The 26,124-nt window shown below is 41.8% G+C and overlaps 2 protein-coding genes across 2 annotated transcripts in view; one reads left to right on the top strand and one right to left on the bottom strand.

The window, feature by feature from the left end:
- The window catches only part of LOC132784330 (protein timeless homolog), a 64,372-nt gene that overhangs the window by 30,300 nt on the left and 7,948 nt on the right, over positions 1 to 26,124 (top strand). The window lies entirely within an intron of this gene.
- Positions 695 to 26,124, bottom strand: LOC132784331 (serine-rich adhesin for platelets). The gene is given in 4 exon segments (XM_060789869.1): positions 695 to 7,170; positions 9,721 to 11,508; positions 24,732 to 25,280; positions 26,053 to 26,124. Coding segments are annotated over 2 exon segments (3,564 nt in total). The 5' UTR covers positions 10,669 to 11,508; positions 24,732 to 25,280; positions 26,053 to 26,124; the 3' UTR covers positions 695 to 4,554.

Below are 26,124 nucleotides of genomic sequence, written 5' to 3'. Positions count from 1 at the left end.
CGCACACAAATACTCTCTCACACACACACACACACATACACAGCATATGTGCTCTTCCTGTTGCTGGACACAATCATCTGATTGCAGTTCGATGTGAAATAATTGGATTTGAAATAAAATTGTTCGCTGTTTTGTTTAGTCGGGCTATTTGACATAACCAAGAGAGTGTGTGTGTGTGTAGAAGAGAGTTTGGTCTCTTATTGGTATAATGTCGGTTTCCTTTTAACTGTCGCATGCGTCACTAATTTAACGTTTATTTTTATTGTCATGTGCAGCTGGTCAGATCTTCATTATTAATGCGAATTGCCGATTGGTTCTTAAAGTAGTGATTGCAAAAGAACTTAGTGACCCAATTCCAGGAAAGTGAAGTGAATGTTTTCAGCTGGTCATTGCACCGATATTTAACTGGTAGATACGCATTTAACCTTACCATACACTGCTTATACAATTTGTGTATTCGAAATGTTTTTCCATTGATGTGGCTGATTGAATGGGGATTTAAACAAAAATTGGTAAACACATTTGATATGCGTGCGATAAATTTTAAGTATTGTATTATATCCGGCTCAGCAGTTTATTTATTGTTATTTTGCATTCAACTAATTAAAAAATAACAATCCTTGTGTTGTTTTTTTATGGGTTTCATTGAAATAATTACGCAGTTTTGTGTTTTTTGTAATTAAATAATTTCCAGTTTTTATTTCGCATTTTTCGTGGATGCCATTAAAATGTTCGATTTGAGAAGTTCTCATAAAATTTGGCTTCTCTGCGCTTTCTCTCGTCTTTCTATTATTACTTATAAGCTATATACATAATACATATAATGTTTATTATTTACTTTTAATATCGTCTTCAATTTTCTGTATTTACTTCATATTTATATTTAACGCCTTGTGCCAAGATGTTGGCTGCACTAGTATTAGCAAATGTCTAGCAAACGATTCAATTTCGAGGAGCTACTACACAAATCTCTATAATTAGATTAAATAATCTACTTATTTACAAAATACACACAGAAATTAGTATTATTACTTTGGCAAATGCTTTTTTTGTTGGATCTATTCGTATGTCTATGTCAATTTTGAGAGTTGTTTGCCTAAACTGAATAAGTAAATATTCAAACTGTAAATATAAGTAGTTTTCGTTTTGTTTTAAATATTTATATTCTCTGCATTATGCTACAATTTGTTCATTTTTAGTTTTATGTATTTTTATTAGTATTTTTTTTCAATTTTATTTTATTCTTTGTCTTTTTTTCAATATTTGGCAATTAGTTGCTGCTGATGTTACGGTTGTTGTTAGTTTTGTTGTTGTTGCTGTTGGTGTTGTTGCTTTTGTGGCATTTACAAGTTGGTAAAATGCGCAAAATGAAATGCAAATATTTGCTTTTGCGTTTTATTTATTGTTTTCTATCTTAATATTTATTCAACACAGAATATTTTAAATTGCAATTTGTATAAACTATTCGCCATGTATTCATTATATAATATTCGTGATCTCTTTTTTTACATTCGGAATTTAAAATGTACAACACAATTAAGTTTAATTATTGTTGGCTTCAATGGATATTGTTTTACATTTTGGCAATGTCCAATTATGTACCTTTATTTACGATCTAGCCACAGTTAGCTGCCAACTGAGAGCTGCGAACAACCAACTGCCAAATGCCAAATGTCGACTATATAAATGGCCAATGGCCAGCGGCCAGGAAAAAGCAACTTATTTTCACATAACTTGGTGAATCGCCCCCATTTATGGCCCAGAAATGTCGTCTAAAAGCCATTTAGCAGGCAAATAATTACGCCGGACTCAACAAAACTTTATTAACTGTTCTCCACAGTACCGAGAGTGTGAGAGAGAAAGAGGCACTAAAATTCCGTACGGGGAATGTGACCCAAAAGTGTCAAATATCGAATTAACTCATTGGGAGTTTGTTGTCGGAATTTTAGGAAGGCCTTTGCTGCTGCTGCTACTGCTGCTGGTGCTGGTGGGAGTCATCTTAAAAAAGTTACTAAATCTTGGCCAGCTGCGCATGTCATAAGCATGAAAACCTTCATTAAATTTGACAATGCCCGAGCACTGGACACGTGGGTTGTGTGCGTTGGCTTGTTGCCTGGGTCTATTGTAGAGCCATTGTAGTCCAGTTTTGTGCTGTGCTGGCAAAATGAGTATAAAAAGGCAGCCTCAACCCTCCAAGTGCCGCATAGTCTGACACTTGCCCACTTGGAACTTCCTTAATTAAGATTTTGTGCGTCTATGGCACTTCTCTGGTTCGGATGGACGACGGTCGGTCGGATGGTCGGACGGTCCGACTGTCGGTGGTAATCCCACCCAATCGGGCCTAGATTGTTGGTCAGCATTACTTTAATTGTTGTTAGCCCGCTTTGCTCGGCATTTCGCTTTTGTGGCCGAAAATAAATCCTTCTGAATTGCTTAAGACGAACGCTTGAACGCCTGTTGTTAGAAGTATTCTTTCTCTTTCGTTTCGTTCTCTCTCTTTGTTTCCTCACCCCTCACCACCTCTTTTTCTCACACTCTCGTTCTCTTTTGCAGCTTTATCTATCTTCCTGTTGCTCGTGTGCACGCGCCTTGTTCTTGTATTCCAATTACAAAGCCACAAAAAGTTGAAAAACTGTGCAATGACTGTGGTCCTTGGTCCTTTAGTTGGTTTGCTGTGGTTTCTGTAGCTCGCAAGATTGTTGCACAACTTTTTATCGTGTCTTAATGTAATTGTTGTGTTTTGTATTTGTACTGCCCTTAGCCCCCCTTCCTATCATCATTTCAGACGGCATCCCACACACTTCACCCTCGTGAAGATAAAGCTGTGCGGCAATGGGGCCGCGTGTCTTGTAATTTGATTTGCTGGCACATTATTTTGATGTTGGCCTTAGCAGCTTTGCTTGTCGTTGTTGCTGTTGTTGTTCTGTTAGATCAGGGGCCAGACACTGGCATTGGCATTTTTCACATATCTTCAAATAGTTTTACAACATTTCACATTTGCCGTAGCGGATTAGATGTCTGCCCATTTGGCGGGATTTACACCATATGCTGTCTTGGTCAATTTATAAAATGAGGTTAAGTGGGAGGCGGAGCGTGGGCGTGTCTTGGTTCAGTTCTTCGGTAAGTGCTAAATACAGCTTGAAAATGGGGTGCAGAATGAGGAAATAAAGAAATTCCCTTAGTTCCGAAGGGTGTCGATACAAGAAGCTACAAAGCATCAACAACAATGGGTGAAAATAAAAATGAAAATATCCTGAAGGGTTTTTCACTGAGTGTCCTCCTTCAGCCGGAGGCAAAGTCGAAATTTTAATTAGATTGCAATTGAAGGCAAGTCACTTCTCTTATAGGAAACTGGGCAAGTGGGTTAAGATCGACACGGACACTAAAAGTTTTAACGTCTTTAGGGAAAGAGTTGCCGCCTGCTTGAGAACGAATTTCTGTTTGAAGTTTTTATTTCAAGTGGAAGTAAGCTGTGTTGTGTTCACTTTACAAATATGCTTTGTGCTTCAATTAGATTAACTCGGAAATTACTTGCCCTACTTTCTGCCACATGTGTGGAATTTTATATGTAATTACAACTATTGGCTTTTGCAACGAAAAAGGATTGCTGAAGTGGAAGTGGAAGTGGCAGCAATAGCTGAAATTGCAAAACTATAATTAAACTGGGACATGCTATTCGAAGCTCAATCAAGTATACATATGTTGTAATCATGCGGAACAAGTTATAAGTTACATCCATAACAAATTGAGTTATTATTTATATGGATATACAATATATTCTCTTTAAATCTGCATTGCTCAGCGTCTGTTGCTGAGAACTTATAATGCGCATTGATAGCTGGAGCCTTGTCATAAACTAAATTGTTATTTAATACTTTATCGATATTTCATTTTTATATGCACGACTATCAAAGCACTTAATCTTGGCCAACGGACAGGCACTTATATACTCACACACACACACAGACACACACACATACGTACTTAACTGGCCCACACACACATACACATAGACAACGCACGGCGTTGGCCTCAAGTAAACTGACCCAAATACGACCACAAGATGGACATCAAATTGAAGGGCAGTGGGCTTTCGCTGCTCAGAGTGCTCGATGGCCCATAAAAAGTTGCCGTCGATTGGCGTTGTGGTTGCGATGGAGGCGGGAGACGGTAGGCGGACACGGTGGCTATTTGGCTGCTTGACTACTTGGCGTATACGTAACGCAACTTTATGACAAATTGTTGCTGCTAACCTAGACGCTAAGAGGCCTGCCACGTGTGCGGCCACGCAGAGCCATAAATCAAGCTAGACTGTGTACACACACATACTCAAATATATAAATATATTTATATATATAATATATCTATGTGGGTGCAAGTAGTCCCTTATTTAGATTGTTGCTGCTGTTTTTAGCTTTATGACTCACTTTCGGCCAGTCGGACACTGACAGTTGGCAGTTGGCAGCTGGCAAGTGGCAGCTGGCAGAGGGCAGTTGGGACTTGTCTCTCATTCTTGCTTAAAACTAAGAATAATGATTTCTATTTGCCATTGAATTACTGGAAGGGTGCGTATTGTCGCTGTCCGAAGACGGTTTGTCACCAGATGCCCAACCGACGCGAACTGGGCGCCATCAGTTTGCTGCTCACTGATCTGAGCGTCGTTGGCGATGTCAATGTGGCGCCACCACCTCCCAATTCTGTGGCTACCACATTGCCGCTGCTACGACTGCCACTCAGCAGCTCCATGGGTAGACTGGACAGTGAATTGGCCGCCGCATTGGGACTGCTGGGTGCCATCTCAATGTAGTAGCTATCCTCATTGCTGGGCGAGTGCAAGCTCGAGCGACTGCTGCCCGAGGAGCAGGCGCTGCCACTGCCACTTCCACTGCCAATGGAGCTGTCAGCTAGGGAGGCACTGTAGAATTGCAGCTTCTGCTGTTCGCGCTGCAATTCGCGGGCTTGCAGATTGTGTAGAGGCGAGCTGTAGGGTGCTTCGCGTCTAGTGCTGTGATGCCAGGCTTGCAGACGTGCTGGATCCGTATTGCTCGATCCCTGATAGTGCAGAAAGCTGTGCACATCGTCGTTCTCATTGAACTGGCGCTGATGATGCGGTCGTGTCTGTCCGGTGCGTCCGCTGCGTTGCCACGGAAGCTCACAGCGATAAACATGCGCCAGGCCCGCCAACAGGACAATGACCAGGACGCATGCCAGCAAGAGCATAAGACCCGGATGACTGCCAGGCAGGGTTTGTTGTGTTTCCTGGCGTGTGTCCAGCAGATGTGCTGACTTCGAGGCTTCCGTCTTGAGATCTACAAAGGCCTTCAGTTGGGCGAATGTGCTGAGCTCTTGTTTCACAGCATTTGGCGTATTCACGCTGCTGTGTTGATGCTGTTGGTGTTCGCTACTTGTTGTTGTCACTGCTCGCATTGTTGTTGTTGTTGTTGTTGCTGCTGTTTTCATAGTTGTTGCGTGCTTTGTGCTGTAGGTCATCTTTTTGATGCTTAGCGAGGGATTCTTTTTCTTGTGCGTTTTGGCTGCTGTTGTAGATGTTGCTGTTGCTGCTGATTCTGTTGTTGGTTTTGTTGCTGATGCTGCTGTTGATGCTGCTGTCTTCTCTGTCGTCGTCTCCAGCGATGTAGCCTTTGTGTCGCCCTTTATTACATCCGGCTGTCGCTTATCAGTCGCTTCCTGTCGCTGCTGGCTGGCATCCAATGTTTCCGCATCCGCCACTGTTGCCGTACCGGGCAGCAGCAACTGCTCGGCATCCACGAGCAGGTTATCGCCCTTGTGCATCAGCAAGGGCGTACCAATTAGATGACGGTTTTTAATGTGCAACTGCAATGTGGCATGCTTATGTTGCAGCTGTGGCTGTGACTGTGCCTTCGGAATCGACGTCGATGATGCCACCTCTTGACCGGATGTCTCGCTGGGCGTTTCGATTGTCGATGTCGTCAGTTTTAATAAACTGTTTGCTGTATTATTAGACAGCTTTTGACTTTCTTCTTTGGCAGTTATAAGCGTCGAAATTGTTTGTGGCACATTGCCTTGTGTTGCTGTTGTGGCAACCGCAGCAACATCGCTAATGTGAGTTGGCATGGCGAGTCTTTTTGGTGGTGTTGTTGTTGTTGCTACAGTTGAATTTACAGCGTCTGCTCGACTCGTCGCTGGCGGCAGTGAACTGACTGCTGCTGCTGGTTGTGCTGCCAAAATGTTTGTGCGATTGGCAGCAAGAGTTGCTGCTGCTGCCACCAAACTTGGCATGCCACTGGCTGTTGCTGTTTGACTAAGAGCTGTGGTTGTTATTGTTGCTGTTGTTGTTGTTGCTGCAGTTGGCATGCCAGGCATTTGTTGGCGCTGCAGCTTCACTAACGAAGTTGTTTCAACTGGCCCTAAAGTTTTTGCGGTTACTAGCGCAATGTTGTTGCCGCTTGATTGCATTGCACTTGTTAGTGTTGCCATGGTTGTTGTTGCTGTTGCTGCTGCCTTTGACTTGTGCACTTTGAGCATAGTTGATGGTGCTGTTGTTGTTGCTGCTGCTGTTGCTGCCAGGCCGCAAGTGGGCGGCATAGATTTAGTCCATTCATCTTGCTGCGCGTCGTCTTTCGTTCCCTCTCGTCCACATTGACTGCTGAAGGGCTCATAAAAGTTCTGCGATTGCACGAAACGACTCTTCAAATCGATGCGACCCGGTGATTGACCCATATCGGGGCTACGACACGGACTCGCCCACTCGGCAATGCCCAGCAGATCGCTGCACCTAATGGGATTATCCTCCAGCAAAAGATCCCGCAACTGCGGCAGAGTATGCACAATCGACTGACTAACGCTTTCAATGCCCGACGATTGCAAATTAAGCGTGAGTAGCTTGGGCAACGGCAGCGCTGGCAAATATAGTAAACGATTTCCCGACAAATCGAGGGTTTTTAAATTGCTTAGTGCGGCGAATGCCTGTGGCTGCAGTTCCATAATGTGATTGTGTTGCATGAACAGATGCTCCAGAGAAGTGGGCAAAGTACTGGGCACACGCATCAAACTGTTGTGATCGAGAAAGAGTATTTCAAGCAGCTCGAGGCGACCGAGCGCATCGTCCTCCACTTGGGCAATTTGCGAGTAGGATAGATCCAAATATTGCAGCAAGGGATAGCTGTCTAGATCACCGCAGTTAATAGCCTGTAAATGCAAAAAGAAAGCGTTGTAAATTGAGCAATAAAACAAAGATGCAGACAAGCGATTTGACATTGTGAACCGTAAATCAAAAACACAATATATCATAAGCTACAACAAAGCAAAAAGTTTGTGATTCAGCGCACTCTGTGTGCTGGCTGCTTATAAGTATAAGTTGGTCCATGGAAATTTGATTAGTGCGAGAAGAGAGTGACTTGCTGAGTTGTTTAAAAATTAATGTGAATCAGCCGTTATAATTACTTCAAAGGCTGGTTGGTTGGACGCTTGCTTGCTCCTTTTGGTAGTTGCCGTTGCCTTTGCCGTTGTCGTTGCCTAGGGCATTGCTCGTCTAGGGCCAAAAGTAAACATAGACGCGACTCATTAAATGAAACAAGCGCCAGGCACGAAGCCTGCCAACGAGTCAGTCAGTCAGTTAGTCAGTCAGGCAAGCAGTCATCCAGACATCCAGTCATCCAGACAGGCAGTCGCTGCCTTCGAGCGTTGTTGCTCCAGACAGACAGGAAGCGTTGACTGTACAAGACGAAGTCGGTTGCCTCTAAACGCCATAATTTGCCATGAAAAGGCTGCGTGTTGACTGCCGATAAAGGCATAACGGCAACAGAGGCAGCAGCAACCAACAGAAGCGGCGACAAGGAATCGCAGACAAATTAAAATGCCTGCTGTCGGAGAACAAAGGGATCCTTGGTGTGCTACTGGCTTCGAAGCAGACATTGCAACTAGTTAGGCTGTCGCAGTCTTAGCCTGTCTCAGCTGCTCGTTGGCTGCTGGCTTAAACGTGATTATGCTTATGCCAATTATCCTTATTTTATTAATGCCCAGCGTCAGGCGCGCTTTTGTCTTTTGCCCTGAACAGCTTATGAACGGCATTTTTGCACCTTTTATGGCATTTGCCATAATCGACAAACAGCAATGGTGGCAGCTATGGCGGCAGCAGCAACAATTTATGGGCCGCATTTGTTGTTCTATATGTACTTAAAGCCATTTAAGCTTAGTTAATACCCCCAGCGAAGCCCCTCAACACAATCGTTTGTTCGCTGCTCGCTGTCATAAATCTGTTTACCACTATACTACTCGTATTTGTTGTTGTTATTTTGCTGCAGCTCAGAATGCTTTTACTTTGGCTGGACACGCTAATCGCCTCTTTTTCTGCCTTTCTAAATGTCTGACTGCTGTCTGTCTGTCTGTTCTCCTCGTTTAAACAAACACTCTTTACTTATTAAGACTTGAAGCGCCTTTTGTTTTGCTTTTGTTTCCTGAGCATTTGTGAAAAGTGTAAAGTGCACTTAAATGTTCCATTGTGTGTGTGTGTTTATGGTGGCCGCATTGTGATTTTAATTATGGTCTAGCACTGGCTAAGTGGCTGGCTGAGAGCTATCTAACTGCTCGTGGTATTCAGTCACAATGCAGCGAATTAAGCGATGCTTCACAAAATGTAAATAGACAAACAAAGATTTGTTTATTTATGAGCTAAATTAAGAAATGCGCTTGCAATATGACATGTTGATGTCTACTTGAAAATAAATAAAAAGGCTATTTATTTACTTTATACAGTTTGTTCATTTAAAGCTCATTGAATTTGATTATTGCATTTTTTAAATTGTTTTGTTAATTGCACATCTGTTTTTGAAACTTCTATCAGTTTTAATTTCCGCTGAATTTGCTTTATATATATATTTTTTTAAAGTTATCTACTAATGTCAATGGCAGGCTAAAAAATAACATAAACAATTATCTATTAATGCAATTTCAATGTGATTTCATGGCACATTAATTATTTTATCAAATGCGATTTTTTTTGTGCGTACATTATTCAACATTCTAATTATAATGCAGTATGTATTAATCAATAATACTTGTAGATACAATTTCCTATTCACGTAATGAATTCCCCTGCTGGCATTTGCGGAACATAAAAATTATTTAAAGCTCGGCGACAAAGTTGCCTTCCTCACTCACTCATTCACTCACTCACTCTACCTAACCATAACCATCTGCATGTCGGAGCCGGAAGTGCGCGTTGCTGCCAGCAGCCGGGAGGCAACAAAATGGCGGCGCAAATTTAAAAATAACAAAGTGTAAATCATACGCCTGGGTGAGATTTTTGCGTGGGGCACAAGCTTCAAACATCGTAGCAGACAGAGAGGAGCACTTAAGCACGCAGGAACGACCCACGACCCACGGGCCGCAAAACAGATGCTAATTAATGGCAGCAAGGGGAGCCTGGGAACAGGGAAAGCCCCAATGCCCCTCAGGCAGCAGGCAGAAAGGCAGCGAAAAAGTGCGAGTCGGGCCTCGGTTACACAGCCTGCCACGAATGTGCCGTTAATTGCCGGCAAAAGCGTCAAAATTGCGGTTCATTGGGTTCGCACAAACAGACAGAGGAACAGCGGGCAACAAAGAGAGAGGAGCAATCGGCATACGCTTCAAGGATTCGCTAATTTATTGATTGTGGAATGTGCGTCATATAATGTTAGATACATGCTCTTCCTTGTACGCTGTGACGCATCTTTAAATAAATATATGCTAGCCACTCACCTTGAGCCAGTTGTGCGACAATTTGAGCGTGCGCACAGATTGCGCCAATGCAGCTGGCACTTGACAGAGTCCTGTGCCACTAGCGTCCAGCTCTTTGAGACTCCACGAGGCGACAAACTCCTGCATGGCCGTGCCCACTTGTGGATTGTGTGAAATCGAGAGACTCACAAGATCGGGAATACCCTGTAGAGCTCTTATGGCCGAGCCGCTAAGTTGATTATGCGATAAATCCAAGTGTTGTAGATTTGGCAATGCCAGAAATGTTTCATAGTCGATGTCCGTGATGTTGTTGTGACTCAGCAACAGCGTTTCGAGGCTGTTCAAATTGTAGAATGCCTGTCGCGATATATTTCCCAGTTGGTTGTGCGCCAGATTGAGATGTTTGAGTTGCGGCATTCGTTGGGCAAAGTAGCTAGCCGAAAGCTGACCCAAGCGATTGCAGGCGAGATCCAAAGTGACTAACATTGAGCCAGCAGCAGGCAGCGTTGTCAGTGAATTGTTGCTCGCATCCAGCTGTTTCAGTTGCACAAAGTTATCCAGTTTAAGGCTGCTTAATTTATTGTTGCTCAGATCCATGTGGGTGACGAGTTCAAACTGTCCTTGATAGTTCTTCTGACTGTCGTAGGCTGTCAGTCCTTGAGCCGTGAGATTGAGCAATGCTGTGGACATTTTTATCTCACGCTTGTGGAGTTCATGTTGCGTCTGCGTCTCCCGCTTCTGATAGTAACGTAGTTCGCTTTTATAGTTGGCGGGCTCGTTTTCATCGCGCAGCATGCGTTGCACGCTCTTAAAACTCAGATGTCGATGCAGCGATAGTTGCAGCTCCTGTTCTTCGGCCGCGGCGTTTGTCAAGGACACTGAGTGCGTACCACCCACGGTTGAAATAGACAACAGCAATATTCCAATAATGGCCATGGTTGGCAGATCACAGTTGCGCGCATGCTTCATGTTTTTTGTTTTTGTGTTTTTTTAGTGCCTCGGCTGACTTTATGCCTGGTTGGCAATGATTGTCTATAACTTTTTTTGGTGTTTTCTTTTTTTAGACTTTTTTTTTGGGAAGCAACTGCCTTTAATTTCACTTAAAATTTATGCGTTGTACGTGCAGATGTTTAGCGTATTGACCGTTTGCCGCTGTTGCCTCAATTTTTGAATATGGCGAACGTTTGGCCGTTTCATTCATTTGCCTGCCATTTATTCATTCATTCACTCATTCACTCACGTTCACCAGTTGCCCTTTCCTGGCACGATTTTTGCGTCACGTGCGCTCCTCTGGTCGACCATGTGACAACTGTCAACAGTTTGACAGCTTTAACGTTTGCGTTGCCATTGTTTCCGCAATGGCGGCCATTGTTTTTTGGCTCTGCTTTAAGAGAGAGCGAACGCGATAGGTTGGAAAAAGCGTTGCCTACTTTTCAGCGTCGCCTCTAAAAATGCTGAATATTTAATTAAATATCAACTTGGCCATCACCTTTTCAATTGTTGTTTTGAGTTTGTGTTGTTGTTGTTTTTTTTTAATTTGTCGTTAGCAATTGTTTTACGCTTTTCGCTTTTTACTTTCGTCTCTTTTCGCCTCTTTCAACTTTTATCAGGCAGTCAGCTAATTGCTGTACAACGTTGTTCGACTCGAGTAAATGTCAATTAAAAAGCGTGCATCGCTTCACCTGTTATTGTTGCTCTGATTATAGTAGAGGACGATGTTGTTGCTCTCGTTGTTGTTGCTGCAGTCAACTGTTGTCACATTACAACGTCAATTGTTCCCCTGGCATCGCAGCGTCGCGTGCTTAAAATCTGTAATAAAACGTGAAAAAATTTGTAATTACGCTTGTTAGGATATTGTTCAGGTTGAGCTTGTTGTTGTTGTTGTTTCTGTTGCTACTTAAATGCAAAAATAAAAGTGCAAAGGAAACTGTGAAAAGGTAAACTTCGTAATAATTTGCTCAGCATTCGCTTTGTTCGACTCTACGCTTTAGCCAGCGTTTTGTTTTTCCCCCATACTTTTATACATAAGTATTTTTTTGGTCGTGTTTTTTAATTTGAGCTTCAGCTTTACGACTTGAAAGTGCTTTGGCACTTTTCCTTAAGTGTTATTTTTATGCTGATTGCAGCTAATGAAATTATAATTTGAGCATGCTTAAACATTATGCCGTGATACGGTGTGAGTCCGGGCAGAGTCATAACCAAGCCAAATGCCACTTGCCACATGCCACATGCCATGAGCCACCTTTTTTGACCGCGTGGTGTCAGCCATTTGCCACTAAGCCTGGGTTATATACCCCAGCATATGTGTATGTGTGGGTGTGTGCTATAAATCATTTAACTGGGTCATTTCATTTCCGCTGCAAACAAGCGACATTATGACAGTATGACAGTAAAGCCACTCTCTACACTCTCTACAACAAACAAACTGTCAACCCAAAAACGACGCAAATTTGATTTACTCCTTGTTTGGCGATGTAATGTAATGACCCTCAAATGCGATGCTATACGATTTTTCTCTCAAAATTAATTTGTCAATGTCTACTTAAAGTCAAAGTTGCCAATTTGCCAACCAACAATGGGTACACAAGTTTTATCTGGGGATTTTGATAGGGCCGCCATCAAATTTAAAGTGAAACGATGAAATTGTGTGTATTAAAGCGCAAAATATGTGTGCAAATATTTAGAATCAAATGATTGCACATGCAAACAATACAAGTAATGAGTATAAATAAAGATGAGTTAGGGAATTGGCACTTCGGCACTACGAGTTTATGCAAGTCAGAGACATAAATGCTTTAGCTCCTCGAACACGCTTTACTCGCATGAGCATGAGTAAACAAATTTATAGGCATCGCTGGTTTATATTAAATTTATTGACAAATGTTATCAAGAAGTTGGCATTTCATTTCACTTGTCGTTTGCTTACACAACAGTAAAATGTGTGCCACATTGCCACACCCCTTGTATCCGCCGTCAACTGCCCCATCGCTTTGCAGGCAGATAGATGTTGTACACAAGTCAGTTGACATGAAAGTCGATTTAAAAAAAAAAAACACACACAAAACCAACAACAAATAACAGCAATATCAACAGCAACAACAATATGGCCGGGAACATCTGACAGTCGCTGTCGCTACCAAGATTGAAGCAGCTCCATCTCGAGTCTACTCTGCTCCCCCTTCAATCATCAGTCAGAGCTTCTTGAGCTGCTTGTTGTATATATAGTATATATATTGTTTTTTTCGGAGGGTTCCTGCGTTTGTCAGTTTATTTAATGCCAGCTTGAATATAATTTGCGAATTGCTGTGCCATATTTTGCGACGAGCCCGAGCTGACTGTATTTTATGATTGAACATTAGCGAGGGTTGTTACCCGGAATTTGCCAACCCAAGCATATTGAATATTTATAGCAATCTCTTTACCCTCTTCCGTTTTCTCAGTTAATCAAATGCACAGGACAAAGCAAATAGCTGATGCTGCTGTTGCTGCTGCTGCTGCTCCTTTAAAGTGCATCCTTTTGTCCAATGCAAATATATCTAGCAGAAAGCTAGCGCTGTAGCAGCGGCTATTCAGTTGCTTTTGCATAGAGCTTGCTTAAATAAAATCCATTGTGCACTGCTGGGTTCGTTGTTGAAATTGGATTTTGCTGGCACCCAGCAACCAGCTTGCCATACATCAAAGTAGTTTTTCGCTTTTTTTTTGTATAGAATTTTAGGTAGCGATCCCATCCGAGCGCTGCTAAGCTTCGCTCTGTATAGAAACTGAAGCCAACCCGATCTGGCATGGCTTTATCAGTGCACTTGCATTGTGAGACAAAATGCAAATGCCATTTGATGGCAAGGACAACGTTGTCACCCAATTGCATTCCATTGAGTGCCTGGTGTGCAATTCTGTGTCTTGCCAGTTCCTTGAGATACTTTTGCGCAGTTTCTTGCTTCAGTTGCGCGCTCAATTGCGCAACAAAATACAAAATTGTATCTCTGCCCTCCTGCCGTATACATTATGCAGCAGCATTCGCTCCCTTTTAAATGTAGTTGTATTTTATATATGTGTGCAGTGTATGTGTTTGTCTCTATGTGTGTATTCGGGTCTCATGTAAAAATGCACTGACTGCTGGCTTTTTACTCAGTTAGCTTAGCTCTGTGTGACCGGCATGTTTTGCTTTACTGCGTTTCCTGCATTTTGATGCTCTGCATACATTTAAGTTGGGTATATTCAACTGCTCTTTTAGCTTTACAACTGCCTGAAAGGTATCTGTGAATTGTTCATTGGTTGGCCTTCCTCGTTTTAGTTGTCATGCACGGGCCTTGTGCACTTTCTTTTTTCCCAAGACTGCTGTTTTAATAAACTTCCGCTTTGTGCAAGTTTTATTGAGTCTGCCGCCCGCTGTTGCTGCAGCTAACATGCATTCAATGCAGGCAGTCAGGCAGCCAGGCAATGCAGCATTGGGATCCTTCAGCATCTGTGTCAATGTCAACATTGCCAGAACGTGTGCGAGCATGTATTTTTTTTTGCGGCTCTTAAACTGTGCTGAAATCTTTAAGCGATATGTCCAACACTTTGCGAACAATTTGCCAGCATGCCTTTGTCGCTTTCAACCATTGATGGCAGCACTTTTTTTGTTGTGCCGAGCGCGTAAAAGTTTTCAAATTAAAGTTTCTTTTTCGAGCTTTCGACTGTCAAATGGATGTTGAGGGCTATACGAGAATGCGGATGGCGAAACGATATCACACATACGTATTTATTTACGACTTTCTATACATATCTGAAATGAATTCCTCGGTTTATTTTGTCTCCGTTTCATGTAATTCAATACAGCTAACATTTTTTTTGTCGCCTATCAAATTCACAAATTCCAGAGACGGAACATCTATTTTGTAATCGATGAATTTGAATAACTTGAAAGCATTTGGATGCATGCATCAAAATACATTCATAAATCGTTCACATATTTCACATACTCGGACAATTTGCGAAGCTAAGGCGAAAGAATTTTTAGGGAGAACTTGTGCTTATGACTTATGCCCATATCTCGATGCCATGTTGTTGTCTTTATTAATGCCCTGCGGCTAAAGACAGCTCCATGCTCACTGCCTGATGCCCGGCAAGGCAGGCAACCAAAAACACATAACTAAAATTCGTAATAAACTTGTTCGTCTTTATTGTTGTTTCTTTCTATTCTTTTTCTTCAGTTTCTGTTTTTGTTTTTTTCTTGTTGGTGCTGTAAGTGTGTGTGAGTGTGTCTTTTATTGTTTTATTTATGTGTAGATTTTCATGTTGTATGATTTTTCTTTTTTGCTTTTATTTGTTAAATTGTGTAGTGAAAAATCGCTCAAGGCCTGGGGAAACAGCCACAGAGGCTTATGTGTGTATTTTTGCCGTCTTGTTTTTTTGTGTGTATCTGTGTGTGTGTGTGTGTGTGTGCTGGGTTTTCTGGTTGGCTTCGTCTTTGGCTTTATTTTGGTAGCCCAATTTTGGTTGCTCGAAGCTGTTGTTGTTTCTCGACTGGGGCCTTGAGCACAACAGAGGATGCCACACAAAGATATTTTAATAAAAATGTTGACGGTCGCTTTGCTTGGTTCTGCTTCTTCTTCTTGTCCATCATTCGCTCTGCGTATGTGAGTCTGTCTCTATCTAACTGACTGACTGACTGCTTGGGGTAGCAGTCATTTTTATTGTCTTACTCACAGTTTTAACCCCTTGACGTCGCCGACCTCAGTGTGGTTATGGTTTAGTTGCGCAAAAGCTTTTTATGAAATTGAAAAAGTTTTTCAATAAATGTGCATAAATTGTTGGCCAACCATTTACCAAACCACTTAGCCAGTCTATATGCATTAGGCCTTATTAATTTCATCTCTTGGCTATCTGGGCCACAATTTTCATCTGATATTGTTCGTTTGTAGCCTCTGCCTCGTCTCGCCTCACATGCCACTTGTCTTCAATTTGGGTCTGTGAGATACTCGTATTACTGTTTCGGTCAGCCAATAGCAAATTGCATTTCGGTTAATGATTTTGACAGCTTGACCACTCAGCTACCAGCAGTAGACTGATGGCTACGCAGGGGGCGGCAGATGGATGTGGGCACTGGCCAAACCAACTAGTGTCTGTTATGGGCACTCATATTCTATATTTTTTTTGTTGGTTTTTTGCTGAGGCCATAAAGTGGCACAATGATTTTCTAATAATTTGCCAAATTGCCTTTGCCTGGCCATTAAATCTGAGATACGTGTCTGCTTGACATATGAGGGTGATGGTCTGTGGTATTCTGGACAAACTGATAGCCAGATTATGTACATAGAGACAAGGACATACAAACGCACACGCTGCTGCGACTCTCGCATCCACATCCACACCCACACCAACACCACACATGTATGACAAACGGCAGGACAACTAGCATTATGTGCTCCAAATTGTCAGTGCCAGATACATATAACGTAACTTGAAACCTTAGTCTGGCCAAATAAATAAGCAGGGAGGAAGAGACATAGAGAGAGAGACTAAGATGGCGGGACTGAGAGTTGCCAAGCAGTTAAAGCTGTCAGTTAAAGTTGCCTCGCTGTGTCGTGCAAATCTCTGACACCGAAAATCTGAAACTAGTGCAAAATCAATAATTCGCTAGCTACGCTGCGCACTTCAAGTGGTTTCCTATTGCAAACGTTGCGCCAACGGAAAATATTGAGTTGAATAAAAAACCGTAAAAAAGCAAACTAAAAGTGTTTTTCAATGCGACGATGTGTGATTGTGTGCAAGTGTGTACCATTGACTTGGCTGCTCTGTTGCTTTGGGGCATTGTTCTCTATTTACGTGCCTTGCAACAGAAAACAATCAAAAACGTTTAAACAAAACAAGGAAAGACATTTCGAATGCAGAGCATGAAATACCCTGTAGACAGCATAAAAGGGAATATCTAATGTTGAAGAATTTTGCTGCTTAATAGTAAACGTATACTTAATATTCTCAATCCAACTTATCAGAATGCTGTACTACATATTCCCCACATCATAAACTTACGTAGTATCGAATATGAATACATTTTTCTGTTGCCCTTAGTTGCCTTCTGAGAGCCCCCAAAAACTTGCAGTGCTGGTTTGTTATTTTGATTGTGGTTGTCAACGGCATTGCGCTTTATGTTTGGTTTTCTTTTCAGCTGCCGTTGTTCCTTCTGCTCCGGCTAGTTTCCAAAGTGTGGCTGTTTCGGTGTCCTTTAATTTGTCGTTTTGCTGGCGGTCGCTTGTTGATCCCCAGACAGAGTTTTCATCGACAGTTTGCTAACAAGTTTTGCAATCGATATGACAAGGAACTTTTGCGGGTCCCCGAAAAAGTTGAATCGTATCTGACAATTAGCGCATCTGCGTCGACTTTCAAGTGGTCTTTTATCAAGCAAGGCACTTGTCAGTAATACGCGTCATTAACATTAACGCACATTACGCTTCATTTTTCGAGTACAAAATTATTGCACAGCAGCGGGACAGGAAACAGAAGCAAGGCAGGCTGCTGGCAAATGGCGAATGGCAAGAGGCAAGGAGCAGCTAGCTGCCTTTAGGCAGACAACAAACTTTAAATATTTACGACATCATTTCATGGCCCACAAGCGACGTCGCTGAACCCTTAAAATTGCCTGCCCATTCTGGCTGCCAGACGCAGTTTCAATGATAATTTCCAACTCAGCCCACAACGAAAAAAAAAATACAAAAAGGAAAAAAATATTACACGCATAACTGTCGTATTTTTTGTTGTGTTGGGCTCCTTTGCCTCGCGCCTGAAAACAAAAATTAGGCCATTAAGGCATTTACCAAATGCGCCGTGTCCTCAACTGGCCCGCACTCGAACCTGGGCTTGGTGTGCCTCGCTTTTTGGGCGTCTTTTTGTGAAATTGAAATTAATGTGGCGGAAATCACAAGTTCAACACGCAAAGCAAAACGGCAAGGGTTCACTTTAAGCATTAGCATCATGATATATGTTGGTAATTTCTGCTTTTGTGTGTTCTTTACTCTCTGTTCTCTGTTGTCTGTTGTCTGTTCTCTGTTTGCCTCCTGATGATTGGCCTGGCAATTAGCCCATATAACATAGAGACGTTGCAAACCCAATGTGATTTGGTCCTAAGCTTCTTATAACTTAAGATCCAGATTTCAGGCGGCCGACAACAATTGTCAATTTATAGCTTCGTGCCATTCACTATTGATTTGTCTTAAAACTAATCCGGTCTTGTCTGGCAACCTATCAGTGTCCATCTTATAGCCGGGCAACGCGATAAATCGTTAAAGAGCATTATTATAATGGGAAAAATCTCACAATGATCTGTAGTAATTGTACTCGCGCGATAAAATATACCTTGACAGAGTAATTTTATTTAAGTACCTTAAAGATGCGCTTAAGAAATACTTGGAATTTGCAAGCTAAGAATACATAGTTAGCTGCTCGGTGTTCTGCATACTTTTAAATGCCTTGGGCCAGCGAACTTATTGCGCAATTTTTCATTTTTTAATGGGAAAACATTTTGTTGGCAAAAGAAAAAGGCGTCCAAGTTTTTAATTTGTTGTGCCGCATGCCTGGACTTGCCTATACACAGCTGCCACAGTCGTCCCTCCTCCGCCTCCTGATGTTGCATGTTTTTCTTGATTTTCAGCGCTCATTGTTCCTGGTTCTTTCTTTAGCTCGGCTCGGTTCGGCTTTCATTATAAGCCATAACCATTTGACCGTGAGGCGCAAAAGTGTCGAAAGTGCAGGCAGGCGTGAGCCATTTGTGAGTGGGCGTGGCACACAACTTTTGTTAGCCAACAATGGGAGCCGAGAAAACAGTTTGTACAACAGGCAATAAAGTTATGCGTGGATCGTGCAACAAAATGCGGAATATTTCAAGTGGCGGCGGATTGTGATGTACGTATTAAATTCATTTCCCACTCTCATAGTTTCAATCTGCTCTGCTGAGCTTGGCATTTAATTTCGATTTAAATAATACATAAATGCTTGCCTAAGCAGCTGCTAGTTATGATGTGCCAAAGTGCAAACCCAGCTCGAGCCCGAGGTGCCCTTCGGAACACTTTCGGCCTGCATAAATAAGTGGGCAAAGGATGTGAAAGCGAAACTGCTGACAAAACTTATAAATCCCAGATATCCTGACCTTAATGCTACGTTGAATACGAAATGATGATGCTGCTGGTAGTTCGACGACTGCACATCTCAGTCTGTATAGAGGTGTGCGTGTGTGTGTGTGTGTGTGTGGCACTAAAAGCCAACGCCGAAGCGTGAACATAAACATAAGTAGCTTCAAGGCAGCTGCAAGCTAGCTAGAAGCTCAAAATGAAAGAAAAGAAGGACAAAAAAATCGATGTTAAAGTGCGGGTTAGCTGAAAACTTTCACATACACCCACACACACACACACCAGCATCGACGCACACAAATGGCAGAGACCCTCGAGCGGGTTGTCGCATAGGTGCCCCGTAGGTGTCGCCGTCATGATGGCAGGTTAACTATGCGTATACGCAACGCAGCTGAGTGGCTGCTAAATATTTTCAAGGATAACTTGATAAACAAATAAATAGTTGTGTTTGTATATGGCTATGCACATGTATGTGTTTGTGTGTATGGAGGAGTATTTACAAATGTAGTTGTAAGGCGACCGAAAACTTTGTTTAGTGGCAAGGATCGCTTGAGCGCTTATTGTTTGCCACTTTCAAGGATTGGCATTTGGCTCGCCTTTTATTTTGCTTTTTTTTGCTGCTGCTGTTTTTTATTTTTTGTGTGTACAAACTGAACCTTGAAATGGGATACGTCAGAGACGCCCTCGCAGCTCTCAACTACTTTGCATATTTTCACTATTTCTCTTTAGGGGTCGCCAAGATACGTGACTTTGCCTTAAGAAGCAGCCATGCCACAGACGCCTGTCACAGCCACAACAACTACCACCGGAACATAAATAAATTATCAATTTATGTTTTATCAACGCAAAATGGTTGCGAACGGCATTTTCGAAATTTTAGGCTTGACATCGCAACGTGTAATATAAGCCAAATTATAATTATTTATGAATTTATGGTACAAGCTTAGTAGCAAAATTAAACATTGTTTTGCAACCAATTTTATGTGTACAAATTCTACGTATACTTGATATTTTATTCAGTATTCCCTTGTGTAAAATATGCGAGTTAATACTTTCAATGCAGCATTATAGTACACTGAGAATTATTAGGTTATAATTGCGAATAACTTTTAAAAGGTATTTTAAAAGAAATTTTAATTATAATTCTATAAAACTGTTAATAAAAGAATTATCAATAGTTCGTAGTTTCATTCGTATGAAGCTGTCTGATAACTTGTTTTATTTGTGCTGGAATCACTGTGCATCTGCCGCATTGCAGCTGACTATTCCGGTCTTTTATATAATATGCTGTATGCTGTTGTACATATGTATGTGTTTGGCGTCATACATGTAGATGCTTATGCAGCATATGTGCATTTGCTATGGTGCCGCAAGCGCCACAAATTCGCATCGCGGCTGTTGCCAAACGCCGCCATTTTTATGACATTTCCGATGAATACAAAATGCTTAATTAAATGCCTCTGAATGTTGTTGTCGTCGTCGTTTGCTGCTTTGTAGACGGGCACAAATTGCCGAGCTACGCCATTGAATGGATAAGGCAAGGACTTTGCCTCCCCGCTGCATCCCCCAATGCGAACGCCCTCTCGCTCCCTTGCTCCATCGTTCTCCCCAGCCAGTTGTCGGCATGTGATGACACGCATAATTTATTCAATTTTCGTGTCTGTGTCTGCATGTATATGTGTGCGTGTGTGTGTGTGTTTGTGTGGGTGCCTTGGCATGTGCCGGCTTCCTGCTGCTGCTTCTGCTGGTTACTTCGACTGAGTTAAGGTTTTTCGCATCTCTAATGCTTAAATTACACATTCAAATACACGCCGGCACGCACACATACGCACACTGGGGCGCACACACACATGCACTCACACACACATGCGCGCACATTCGCCGCAGTCATGTGCGACATTTGGTTCGGGGCCTTTTTGCCTACGTTTTGTTTCCCACTTGCGCAAATAATGATCCCCAGACACATTCTACGCCGTTTCTTTTCTTCTTCGCCGTTTTTGTTGTTGTTGGCGTTGTTACGTATTTACTGCAAAGATTATTTGCAATGCCTCGTTGCCATTGTGGCGCACAGCGGCAGCTGCCAGAGCAACGACAGCAACACCGAAGCCAGGCAGCTCATAGTGCGGTCGCTTTGTCTACAACAAATCACTTTGTTGGCGCAACACTTTAATGTCAGGGATTAGGCATTAACGTAAGATTTGCCGGCGTGTGTCCTGGTTCCCATTTTATTGTATGCCATTTGCATTGTACCTAGCCTCCATACACATAAGTATGCCTGCCACATACAATTATTTTAAGTCACGGGCTGCTCGAGTGTTTGGGGAGAGTAGAAAGTGAAAAGTGTAACGAAACCCAGTTTTGGAGTTGGCAAAAAAAATGCTACTCGAGTTGCGAGTTTCTTACATTTGCGTATAGTTGAATATTATAAGCATTTTTAAAGGAATGATTTAGTTTTTATTATACAAATATTTCAACTAACGTAAATCTATTTACTTTCATTCAGAATCCAATCTATAAACTATATATTGCAGTCAATTAAAATATTTTGCAAATTATTTTACAAGTTACATTTTTGTCCTGTTTTAATAACTCGAATTGTAGACAAATTTGCCAGTTTATGGCGAGCAGAGCTCTATTTGTGCTTTGCTGCTATTTGTTCAACGAATGTGGCATATTTTTGCTGGCTTTGCATATTTCATCAAATATTGTGTTGAAACAAAAGCAAAAATAACAATGAAATGGATGGGGGCTGCAGAGCGGATGCTGCTGCCATTTTCCCTTCCATCCGACTTGCTATTTGCATTTGAAGTGCTTTTAAAAATGTTCAAAAAGGCAGCTAAAAACCAGCGATCAAAATCTGTGTAATATTTTTTGTTTTATTGTTTTTTTTTGCTTGCTTTTTTCGCATTTGCCAAAATGTTGTTCAGTGGCATGTCACAAAGGGCGGGGCGGGGTAAGGGCGTGTGCCGCCCATGAACTGCAAATTGCGTACGCAAATTGTCTGCTTAAACGGAGCAAGCATCTCTGTCTGACTCTTCAGCCTCCCCTTTGCTGCTTGTCTATTTCGCGCCTGTAAATCGTAAATCAGCACAGATTATTGTTGCGCTTACATAAAGTACGCTCTCTACAATCTCCCCTCTTGGTTTAGTTGCAAGCAGTCTGTCTTGCCACATAGCCATTTGCATTTGTATCTTTTTCCCTGAACGCGTTTTTCAATTTGAAGCAGCTTAAAGCGATGTCGCTTGTCTTGCAGCTTGAGCTTCTTCATAAATATGCAAATTGCAGGCGCTAACCCCAACCTTGCTCTTCTTCCCTCTTGGCCAAGACTAAAAGAAACTGTGGTTGCTGCCAAAAATAAAAAGCCAGAATACAAATTCTAAGCTATTCCTTGCCGAATTTCTTCTACACTAACAATTAGTGATAAATTGTAAATAAGTTAAGTAATTAAGAAAATTTTATTATGGCTTTTTTAGAATATCATAATCGATCCAAAAAATCTTTTATTAAAAGAATAAAACAACAAGCTAATATACCTCATAGTCTCAGAGTAGTGTATCTCGTTCGGTTGAAGTTTCGCTTGTCTGCTCCCCTCTGGGCTTTGAATTGGCTCTCTACATACAAAAATATTTGATTATATGCTACCTGCCACAGTGTGTTGTTGTTCACTTGCTCAACTAACTGCCACATACTCGCATGTTGGCCACAACTCCGCCCTCCCTCTGCCTTCGGTCCATTATCAAAATGGGTAGCAGCTAACGATTTTGATTGTTATGTGCATATAACTCGACGCTCAGATTGCAGGAGAGAGCAGGCAAACCGTAAACAATGAAACTCAAGTGGCGGGACAACCCCAAAGACCTCCACTAGACTGTTGCTACACTGTGCTTTGTTTGCACTACCTGCCTCGGAGTGCTGTGAGGAGTGAGAAGTCGAGGGTTGACTGCTGCTACCGCATAACTCATACGCCGTGTTGCGGTCGCTTTTGCTGCTGCTGCTTGAGAGGTACTTGCCCAACGCCTTAGCATGTCTAATTGAGCCAGCTACAACATGCCGAGAAATGGGTATGGGTTGAGGTGTGTGTGTGTGTCTTGTGCGCGTGCGGTGGGTGTGTGCGTTATCTGCCATCTGGCATCACTTTTGACGCCGTCTAATTAGACGTTGTGGCAGCATTAATTGCTTCAATGCTTGGACTTTATAACTTTTCGAGTGCCACCACCACCTGCGTGTTTTTATGGGCCACACAGATAAAAGTCAAATTAGCGTGGCTTAATCTACTTACTTCTATTTTATGTACTTTGCAATCTGAGCTACGGTTTCAGCGTTCCATTAATAAATAAATGCCTCAAAGTATTTCATTCTTTCATACACAAATAGCAAAGCTTTGCAAGTATAATACTAAATTTGTCGTTGTTTGTTTTTGAATTTGTATTTGTATTTGTATTCGAGTGTATGAATTTCATACGCAAACGCACAAACAAGGCAAAAATCAATAAAATTAAATTGAAAATCATAAACTGGCTAAAACAGAGAGAGCGAACGAGCGACTGTATGGGAGCAACGATAAAACAACAACTAATGCGGTCCTGCTGATGCCGAGCAGCAGCTGCACAAAAGTTTTAAAGATTTGTGCCAACATGATGTGAGCTGTATGCGAGGGTTATACAAAAAGTTCTTTCAAATAATCACAAGTAAAATAAAAAAAAATATGCAAACGAGAAGTTTACTTTAACTTAAATAACTTAATTGAGAAAATATATTTATTGTCTGGTCATAATTTACGTTTGAATACTATCTAATTTCGTTTTAAATTTTCCACGTTTTTTCATCCTACCCATTGATCGACCTTCGCAATTCTCTAGTGAAGCTCATGACTTTATAATTAAATTATCAGGAAGCAGGTTGCAGAAAGTTTTCAGTGCCTACAGCAGCTGTCTGTTTGCATTTCAGTTGCTGCATCTACAATTTCCACAAGTTCGTTGTGCATTCGCCTTCGCATTCGCATTAGTTTTGTATTAGTTTTGTGGACTTTTGTTCAGTTTGTACGAATGTGTTTGTGTGCTTTAATTAATCAAGTTGTATATTTCCCAGCCTTTGGTCTTTCGAGACGTTTCAAGTAAATTATTTATTGATTGTCAGGTGAACTATTTGATGTTATTATTGTTTTCAAGTGTCAAACCGGGTTTATTGAATAAATCAAAATAATAATTTCATCAGTAAGAAAATCGTTGTGATTTTCAGGAATTTGAACTGGCTAATGTAAAGGATAATCTTAGATATTAATTGAAAGTGAATTCGCTTGGCAATAATTCGTAAATGTCTACGAAAGCAACATATTGCAATTGTGTTCTGTTCAATTGTTGCTAGGAGGCAAATGTGAAAAGCTAATTGGTGCAACACATTTTGATTGCAAACATAAATTTGCGATTGCTCATTATACACAATGTGTTTAGAGTTTACATTGGCCAAAAGTTTATCGGCAAGGTAAACATGAAATGCATAATTTAAAAAACATTTGACAACTTTTCTAATTTACGCGTCAACTTTTTGAGAATTCCATTTTTAATTATACTTTTTTAGTTGGATGTGAAAATAATTTGGTTGGGCAATACAAACTCAAAATTATCTTGCAATTAGGGAAAAGGAAAATTTAAAAAAAATGAGAAAAACAAGCAGGCAGTCAGGACAGAGGACACAGCACTCGTTGCAAAGGGAGCAACAGCAGCAAAATGTGCATGAATTAGCGAGATTTACATGAAAATTTCATAAATATGTAAGCGACGTGGACGGTCGGACTGCGAGTGGGGCAAAACTGTCGCTGCCTTTGCAGTGAGATTGAAATTTGGATGAGTGGTTGAAAGAGAAGGAGCGGGGATTGGTTGGTTTCGCTTGTGTCGTGTTCAAGGTACGAGTAATCAAAGCAAAAATTACCTAATTAACATAATCCGCAGTGGCCAAATGAGGCGACGTTTCCTTGCTACTGGTTGTTGTTCTTGTTTTTGTTGATGTTGAGCGAGCGCGAGAGAATCCCACGAAAGACAACTAGACAGGAGCGCACTTTGCGTCCGGTCCTGTGACCGTTGATTAACGTTTGCCTCTGGCCACTCGTCGTCGTCGTCGTCGTCGTCCCTGACGTCTAAGCGGCTTTGCGAGCGGCGCCTCTAAATCCTTAGTGATAAGTTGTCCTCTGCTCTGCTGCTGTGGGGTTCTGTTTTGATGCTCGTTGTAGCTCGTAGCTGGAAGCTGCAAACCTACGCTGTCGTCGTAAGGACGTGTCGCGAAGGCAGCACTGATTAATATGCAGACGTTTAAATTTCGTTTTCGTATTTTTTTGTTTTTGCTTTCGTTATTCTTTTTTTGCGTTTTGTTTTGTTTTGATTCTATTTTTTGGTTGCTTTTTGTTTTGTGTTTTCGGGCTCTTTCTCTTATGCTTTTGTTTTTGGTTTGACAATTTCACTGTTTATTTTAAATTTGCCAGCACTGAAATTAAATGCAAGTTGATGTTAAAGTGGAATTTTCAGCATCAGGGCAACTTCAACAGCTGCTCGTGGGCGCATCTGTTTGTGAGTGTCATCGTGTGGGTATGTGTGAGTGAGAGTGTGTGGGTGGCTGTTGTCCGTCTGTGCGTGGCTGACGTGCACAGGAAATGAGCAGGTTTTTGAAAGCAAAGCCTGTCGCTCTTACATATTTATTTTCACACAAAACACATACGCACAGCAGCTACGTGTGTATGAGTGTGTTTGTGCGAGGAGCGAAAGAAAGGAAATGAAGCACGCAGCTAACTAAAAATACGAATGTTTGTGCCAGAAGCTAAAAAACTAGCAGCCCGCAAAAGTATGCTACATAAATATGAATGACTAAACGAAAATAGCGCCAGCTGAGTCCACATAGCCTCCATTGGACGCTTTGGATGCTGTGTTGGCAATAACAACAAAAGTCACAGCATGTAAGTAGCTGCCAGCATTGACGCCTTGATGTCTGCCAAAAAGTTTGACGTTTGCTTGGCACGCATTGGGCCACAGGCCAAAGAGCGGCATAGGAGAACGACAACAACAATGCGCACAGAGTGAACAACAGCTTCAACAGAATATATGGTGTCGGTTGTGGTTGTGATGAGTCTGACCAGATATTTGACTTTAGTTTTTTCATTTACGTTTTGGCCAGAGATTGTCCTTTTAATTGCCCAACGGCAGTGCGTTTTGCTTTGATACTATTTTCACACACAAGCACACACACAGTCACAGTCACATACACGACTTGGCACTAGGATCACTTGGTTAGTCACTTTTTGCTCACAGCTCGCGTGTCCTTGCGTCTATAAATT

This window comes from Drosophila nasuta, chromosome 2R (genome assembly GCF_023558535.2).
Source record: "Drosophila nasuta strain 15112-1781.00 chromosome 2R, ASM2355853v1, whole genome shotgun sequence".
NCBI classification, from domain to species: Eukaryota; Metazoa; Arthropoda; class Insecta; order Diptera; family Drosophilidae; genus Drosophila; species Drosophila nasuta.
This window is presented reverse-complemented; position numbering and strand designations above follow the sequence as displayed.